Below are 7700 nucleotides of genomic sequence, written 5' to 3'. Positions count from 1 at the left end.
GTATGAACACCTGTGGCAGGGAGCACTGCTCTACCACTTAGGACCTGGGCAGGAGTCAGAATCTGAACTGGCCGTGTCCTGTGTAAGGTTTGTGAGACTCATAGGAATGCATACTTGTGACGTTGCTAGGATGTGCTCATGAATACTCAAAACGTAGCTTTTACTGATCAGAGGCTGTTCTGAGTGCCTGCCACTGCTGTCCTTTTTTTTGGAGGGGGGGGAGAGTGTCCTTCTATTCAGGGCTGGCCAAAGGAGTGATTTGTAAGGGGCTGCGTTTTTAAGTTGGCCTGTTTGGTTGTAGTGTGGCTGTAACACACGTTTAGGATCTGTGTTGGAATCCTCATACCGTGGAAATGTAGGGTGAGTTTAGTAATAGCTTAACCATCAAGTTCTTAAAACTAACCATCTTTCTGGTTCTCCTCTCCTGTAGTATTGCCTGGAACAGCAAAGGGCTGGAGGCAGCCTCATTGGCAGCCAGATACAAAAAAATGGTGCCTGAGTGTTTACCCAGGAAGTGTCTGCTGCTCCTCCACCTGTCACAAAATACATCCAAGGATACGTCCAGAGAATTGCGTCCTGTGCCATCTTGGTGAGTTCCAGGCATCTCTTTCTGGAAATGCAGATAAAGAAGATGAAGGACATTGGGGAACAGCTGTACACCACCCCGGTGAATGGTGGACCCAGTTCCTTGACCATGTCACCCAAACAACCAAACTCCAACCGAGCAACTCGGCCCGATCGGCAGGAAGCACAGAGCCTTTTGTATCAAGGCTCAGAGGCAGAGGCTGCACTGATGACCATCGCCACGTGTGAGCAGTGCAAAAGTGTTGAGAAAATCCCACTTCAGGATTTGAAGAAGGGCGCTGGGCCAGGCCAAAAGGAAGACAAGTACCTCTGCTTCAAATGCAGCCTGCACGCAGCTCCTCCCCAATTCCATTTCCTCAGCAGCGATCCCAGCACCGCCCATGTCGGAAATAAAACCGAAACCATCTCCAGCCCGGTCAATAACAAATTCAAGGTTAGGAACTTTAAGCCAGGGAAATTCTACTGTGACAAATGTCGGTTTTCCACGAAGGACCCCCTGCAGTACAAAAAGCACACGCTTCAACACGAAGAGATCAAATTCATTTGTTCACACTGCAGCTACATTTCCTACACGAAAGGCGAGTTTCAGAGGCATCTGGTGAAGCATACAGGAATATTCCCCTACCGGTGTGAGTATTGTGACTACGGGGCCATTCGAAATGACTACATCGTCAAGCACCGGCGGCGGGTACACGAGAGGGCCGGTGCCAAGCGGCCCCTCAAGGCCGTGGCCAAGCTGGAGCCCAAGAGAACCAGTGTGGCCAGACAGAACGCCGACTTTCTAAAGGCTCCTGGTCCCAGGACGACATTTCATAGTAAGCTGTCAAGTCAGCTCTCCAAGTTCTCCCTCCACGCAAATAAAGACAAAGCACGCAATATTGTGTTGTTACCAGAGTCAAGGGAGTACCAAAAAGACGTAGTGTGCATCCCGAATAAAATGACCTTCCCCGAACCCAGTGAGGCGAGTCTGTTGGGGAACAAAAACGTGGAGGTGGAGGTGTTATCTCCCTCCAAAGAGCTCGTGCAGCCTGGGGTGCCCTTGACCGTCGTGGCCCCGGCGGAGCTGGTGGTCCCCACGAACTGCCTGGCCCAGTTGATCGACGTGAAGGTCGTCAACGGCACCCAGCAGCTGGTTCTGAAACTCTTCCCACTGGAAGAAAACCCGCGCCTCGAAGCCACCAGAGGTGACGGAGCGGACCCCGAGCCCGTGACTACAGACAGGGGCCCAAGCAAGCCAGGACAGCTACTTCCTGCAGAGAGCACCAAGTCCCCGAGGATCGAAGGGAACCCCAGGGAGCTGGGGAGCATGGAGAATCTGCAGTCCTCGGTCCAGAAACACCTTCGGAACGTGAAGTGGCTGAGGTCTTACGATTTCCTCATGCCAAATTCCAGCGTGGACAACCACAGACAACCCTTCCTCAGTTCCAGTTCTAGTAGGGATCTGCAGAAGAAGCTGGCGTTGCATCCCTATAGGCCTGCGCTTCCTTCTGCGGCCTTCAAAGGACCTTCTCCGGCCTCTGTAGGAAAAATCAGTGCTGTGTGTGGCCTTGGAGCCCCATCAAACCCTGTTCCGTGTAAATCCGCCCTCTCTTTTGCAGATGGTGGCAGGACTTTACACAGCGACTCACAGCAATTGCTGCCCCTTGCTGTAGCACCTGCAGCCATTTCCACCCCTGGAGAAAAGAGCTTTGAATCTATAAGTCAGATGAGTGAATCTAGAAGTCAGATGCTGTCCTCTGGTAGGAAGCCAGGGAATAACCAGACGGAGGGAAGCGACGAGATGTCCGGTGTGCACCAGAGTTCCTCACCGTGTAAAAGTGAGTATTTACACATAAGCCTAACGGCAGAAGACAAGGCGAGGGCTCAGCAGCCTGGGGATAAGCCTGTGCAACCCAAGGACTCCGAAAGGACTAATAACACTTTCGACGGCCCGGTCATCTCGTCAGTATTTTCTCTGAGCTCTGGATCTGAGAATGTTCCAGAGGGCGTTAAGTGGAATAGTGCCACGTCCAAAATAAAGTCAATCGAACTGTTGCGCAAAAAGATCGCTCAGCTCATTGAATCTTGTGGCAAGCCTTCGTCGCTGTCGACGAGCAGTGCGCTTCGCCGGTCCACGGGGCAGTCTTCGAGGGGAACTTCCAAAGCCCTCTCCCCGGAAGGTATTGAGGACATTCACGTGTCCCTTGCGGGCTCTGATCCTTCCACGAGTCCTCTCTCCAAACCTCAGGATGAGCCTGCTGGCACCGGACAGCTGCAGCCAGTCTACCCGCAGTGCACTGCAGGCAGCGATGGGAAAAGCAACAGCAGAGTGACCAGGAAGGCTCATGTCGCCACGCCAGTGCTGATCCCCAAGGGAGCCGTGTTGAGGGTTCTGAACTCCTCCGAGGATGCCCAGATCATAGAAGCCACCTGTGACACCCCTGTCAGCATACCTTGCAGCGAGGCGCAGTTACCGCAGCCAGTTCCGTTCTGCCCTGGGATGCAGATCGACTCCAGCCTGCAGCCTGTAGTGAATGAAAGTGAGCCAAGAAACATGTCCCCAAATTTGGAGACATGTTTTCGGGCTAAACCAAGAAAAGAGGATACCGTCTGTAGCCCCACCCCTAAGAAGATCGCCCCTGCACAGGGACTGCACGGAGGCAGTGAGTGGAGAAAGCAACGGAGACTGCTCTCCAGAAGTCTGACCATCAGCAGGAGCAAGGCCAAGCACGTCAACTCATCCAAGAAGAGAAGCAAGATGCAGGCCGAGCCCAGTCGCTGTCTTAAGGAGCCTTCCATCTTCCAGGTTTCAAGACAGCTCCGACTGGTAGCCGCCAAGCCTGACCAGCTGATTAAGTGTCCCCGGCGCAACCAGCCAGTCATCGTGTTAAATCATCCTGACGTGGATTCCCCAGAAGTGACCAATGTCATGAAGGTGATCAACAAGTACAAGGGCAACGTCCTCAAGGTCGTCCTGTCAGAGAGGACGAGGTGTCAGCTGGGTATCCGCCGCCATGTGCGGCTGACCTGCCAGAACACTGCTGAAGCCAGCCAGATGAGAAGGCAGATGCTGCTGAAGATGAAACTGAAGAAGGTCCACCGGAACAACTACCAGGTGGTAGACTCCTTGCCCGAGGACTCGTCTCAGTGCATATTCAAGTGTTGGTTCTGTGGGCGGCTCTACGAAGACCAGGAAGAGTGGATGAGTCATGGCCAGCGGCACCTGATAGAGGCCACCAGAGACTGGGAAGTCTTGTCTTCTAAGGGAAAATGAACAGATATTGGCCCTGGAAGCAAACTGTCTTCATTTCTCCAGTTAGGGGTCTCTAGATGCAGGCTATAGGAACGGTGATGGTTGTTTCTGATGTCTGCTGTCAGAGCACTGAGTCGTTGTGAGAGGCGCTTGCAGCCCCTGAGATTGTACACAAATGGATGCACAGAATTCTGATGGGATGTGAACTTCTCATCAGATTGCCAGTGGGGTCTGAAACCTGTCTGTGTTCAGTGTTTATTTTCTGAGTAGATCCACTTCTATTAAGAGGGTTGAGTTTAGAATGCTTGACACCTGCTCCTTCCACAAATGCTGAATTCCAGCTACCGTGTGGAATCAACATTTACTTTGCTTTTGCTTTAACTCGCCTGAATGTTTGGTACCTGATGGAAATCGGATTTTCTACATGTTACTTGGAAGGTTCTAATCACACACAAAAGGCCTTCCATCCTCTTCCATCTCATTCTCTATTACTTTTAAGTGTTTGGTGTAGCACCGAGTTGTGCTTTTGTTGGACTCTTTTTGAAGAATGATTCCAAGGGTTTGCCTTGCTAGAAGAAACCATCTTTAAATTGAAATATCTGGATCTGTATCAACTAAGTAGGGAATGTACCTTTTAGAGAAAAAAAAAATCTTGGGCCTCTCCTTTGCCACTAATGCTCTAACACCAAGTGGCAGCTTTCCGCTGGCAAGGAGAGTCCTGCCACAGGCAAACCTTGGGAGACTGCCCGGCTGGGCTTCGCAAAGCAGGTTGGCAAGAGGTCTGATATGTTTTGATGTCCATGTCTAGCTGGCCCCTGGAATCACAGACCTGCTCCTGGGGTCCCTCTGTTCTGAACATGCCTTCCTTGCCCCCTCCTGAAGCTGTGTGTTCCTCATGAAATAACTACAAATTACCACAAAATGAAGGACCACCACTCCCCCCCCCACCTGCCCCGTTCTACCCCCACCATCTTTATTGCAGGAACACAATCCCTGGTTTTCATTGCCCATAACAATCTGCTTCTAATTCCTACCGGTGGCAGTCACACCTCCTCCTGTTGGCCTTTGCTGGAAGGACTTCCTCTCCATCTCTCCCACAAGTGTCAGGGCAGCCGTTGTCCCACAAGGCACTGCAGCCACCGTAGTCTCCTAAGCCCATCCTCTGCATGTGCAGGCATGGCTTCTCAGGATGACAGATGTCCTGGCAGATGCAGATCGAGCCCGTATTTTACTCCTTGCTTGTCCAGGCTCAGCACTGACGTGCCTGGATCAGATGGCAGTCACGGGAAGCCTCCCCCCGCCCCCTGCCCCAGGCTGTGACGTCTGAAAATGACGTCGAAGGTGATTTCTGCCGTACTGGACCATCAGGGACCTGATTTGTGAAAATTTCAAAAAAAAAGTCTTAAGTTCTCCCAAATGTAGATGTGATTGCACTCATTTGAAATCTGTTCTCATTACAGGTAATCATTTTTTTTGTTATAATTCAGTGCACGGATTACGTTGCTTAATAGTTACTGAACTTAAAAATTACATTTTTTTAAATCTCATGTGTACACATATATTTTTTACCATGAAATTGCAAGAGCTAATTTTTCTGATTTCTTGTTTTGTAATGATGCGTGAACTGGGAAAATGTAAAACATTTTTCTATCCTAGAAATCATTTATTTTGGAAGTATTTTTACAGTGGTTTTATCTCATCTTTTGAAAATGAAAGCACAGTAGATGGACCTACATGTATTTATAGATCTATATATAGATCAGTATTGATCAATATGTTGATCCATATGTAGATCATTACCGATCTATATATGTAGATCTATATATTGATCTAGATCAATATCAATCTGTATATATTGTTCTATATATTGATCTGTAGTGATGTCGATCTATGTCTATAGAGAGAGAGATAGATCTATCTATCTATATATATCTATATATATGAGGGACAGGAAAAGAAATCCCTGTGATAAATTGTGGCGTTTAGCCATTGTGCATTTTTCTTTGGTGCTTGGTGGCAAATGAATTTTGTGAGTACCGTTTTGCCACATGACGGACAGAGTCCTGAAGTCCGGTCCTCTTGCAGCTATTCTCCTCTCCTGCCCTATAGGAACCTAAGTTGTGGCGAAGAGGAGAAGGAACGGCTGCGAGTTCGACTTCTGTCTATACCTCATTGCTTAGCTTTTTCCCACATGGCAAGGCTGGAGCCGGCCATGGACCAGGTGAGTGTTGGTGTCAACGCAGCAGTCGGCTGCCTTGTCAAGTATTATCTAAAATACAAGTTGAATGCCTACGAGGAGCTGAATTTTTGTACGTAGACTACGTCATGAAGTTTAGGGATATTCAGAATGAAACAATTTTTTAAGGAGCTAAAAAGGCTCCTGGGATTCATAAGCGGGGAGAGGCAAAAGCGATTTGTCTTCCCCAGATAACTAGCTGTAGAACATAGCTTGTTGACTATAGCTGAGCACCATGAAGTAAACCCACAGAGGAAATAGGGCAGAGCTGTGTTGCATATTTGTGTATTTTTGGTTTTGAAGGCTTTCCAGTCACTACATTTTGTTACTAATACTAATAAAGTTAATTTTTTTAAGTAGATTTTTTTCTTCCGGGGACCAGAAGTGAGATGACCTGGATACATTTATGAGATGGACAGATAGGCTAATAAAATCTTAAAGCCACTATGTATACTCTAGTAGATGACATTTTGTTGAGATTTTTAGTCCCAGTTCAAAATATTTTACGAGCCCCTATCATGGGTCAAGTACTGTTCGTTGAACTCACTCCTCACCTGGACACAGTGTATTAGCCCTGCGAGTCTCATCCCTCCTCTAGGATTTTTGTAAGCCATCCCAGAAAATGAAGATGTCACAGTGCTCAGCCTTCAGGATGACTTCGAAACCCACGAATGTCTAGAAGAGCAGAAAACAAAACTTTGTCTCATGTGTCAAGCCTTGTTAGAATTCCTGTGCTTGTAGCAGTTTGTGTGTCTGCGGCTCTGGTTTTGAAACATGAATGTATATAGAGGTTGGCATCAATTTTGTTAAATAAAACAACTATGATTCTTTCTGGCCTCTTCATTTCAAGTGGCCGGCGTGGCTGCTCATTCCACGGCCTGTTTTGGGTCGCAGCGCCATTTCTGAAGCCTGCTGAGCCTCACTCGCTGTTGGCTAATGGTGATGTGAGGGCCATCTGTCTTGTGGGCTTTGACTTCAGTTTGTGAGACGTGCTGGTTTGGGTGGCACAGGCCGTGTGCTGCCATGCCCAGGGGCTTCGGGCAGGAGGGGAGGCTTCCCAGCAGCCCGAGGCCCTGGACCCAGCGTGGCTGTCCTAGTGTTCACTGCCCTTGGTCCAAATACAAAAGGTTTCTGGCCCCCAGTGCCACGTAAGTGGGGAAGGAGGAGCTTGAAGCCATCTGAGGAATGGCCACTGCCTCTCGTAGTGTGAAGCCAAGGAGTGAACTGGCCTCGAGATGAACCTTGGCAGAGCCTGAGGGAAAGAGCTGGCTTGCTTAGTCAAGTTCAGCCATTTGGCCATTTCGTTTACCACCCGAGTTGAAATGAGTGGCCACCCTCGGTGGGAGCAGTGTAAAGCTGTCCCAGCGGTGGGGAGGAGGAAGGCAGTGGAGCCTGCCTTATTCCTGTGGGGCGAGGAACAGGCTGAAAAGGACCGCAGGGCGTCACGTCAGGCAGAGGTACTCACCGGCCCATGCTGTGTCACTGGGAAAGGCTCAGGAAGGGGCGGTGGCACCTGACCCACCATGTTTCTTGGGGACTGGTGAAGGAACACGGAACTGTGGGCAGGCAGGCGCTTACTCTGCCTTAGGAGCGTCCTCTGCTGCTGCAGCTGCCCTCTGTATAAGTTGCCTTCTTTTTTTTTTTTTT

At 49.4% G+C, this 7700-nt stretch overlaps 1 protein-coding gene across 2 annotated transcripts; it reads left to right on the top strand.

The window, feature by feature from the left end:
- Positions 1 to 435: 435 nt before the first annotated feature.
- Znf518b (zinc finger protein 518B) lies at positions 436 to 6881 on the top strand. 2 transcript variants are annotated; one of them, XM_013009155.1, is made up of 2 exons: positions 436 to 5277; positions 5903 to 6881. In XM_013009155.1, the coding sequence occupies exon 1, from the start codon at positions 617 to 619 to the stop codon at positions 3836 to 3838; it is 3222 nt and encodes a 1073-aa protein (XP_012864609.1). In that variant the 5' UTR covers positions 436 to 616; the 3' UTR covers positions 3839 to 5277; positions 5903 to 6881. The 2 variants fall into 2 exon arrangements, with proteins under 2 accessions (XP_012864609.1, XP_012864610.1); XM_013009156.1 differs by having other exon boundaries at positions 436 to 6038; positions 6414 to 6881.
- The last annotated feature ends 819 nt before the right edge of the window (positions 6882 to 7700 follow it).

The sequence above is a fragment of the Dipodomys ordii genome, unplaced genomic scaffold, assembly GCF_000151885.1.
Source record: "Dipodomys ordii isolate 6190 unplaced genomic scaffold, Dord_2.0 Scaffold8, whole genome shotgun sequence".
NCBI classification, from domain to species: domain Eukaryota; kingdom Metazoa; phylum Chordata; class Mammalia; order Rodentia; family Heteromyidae; genus Dipodomys; species Dipodomys ordii.
Note: the sequence above shows the minus strand (reverse complement) of the source record. Positions and strands in the feature narration are given on the sequence as shown.

What these genes read in the sequence shown, in the direction of transcription:
- Znf518b (XM_013009155.1), top strand. Translation starts at nt 617, where the DNA reads ATGCAGATAAAGAAGATGAAGGACATTGGGGAACAGCTGTACACCACC.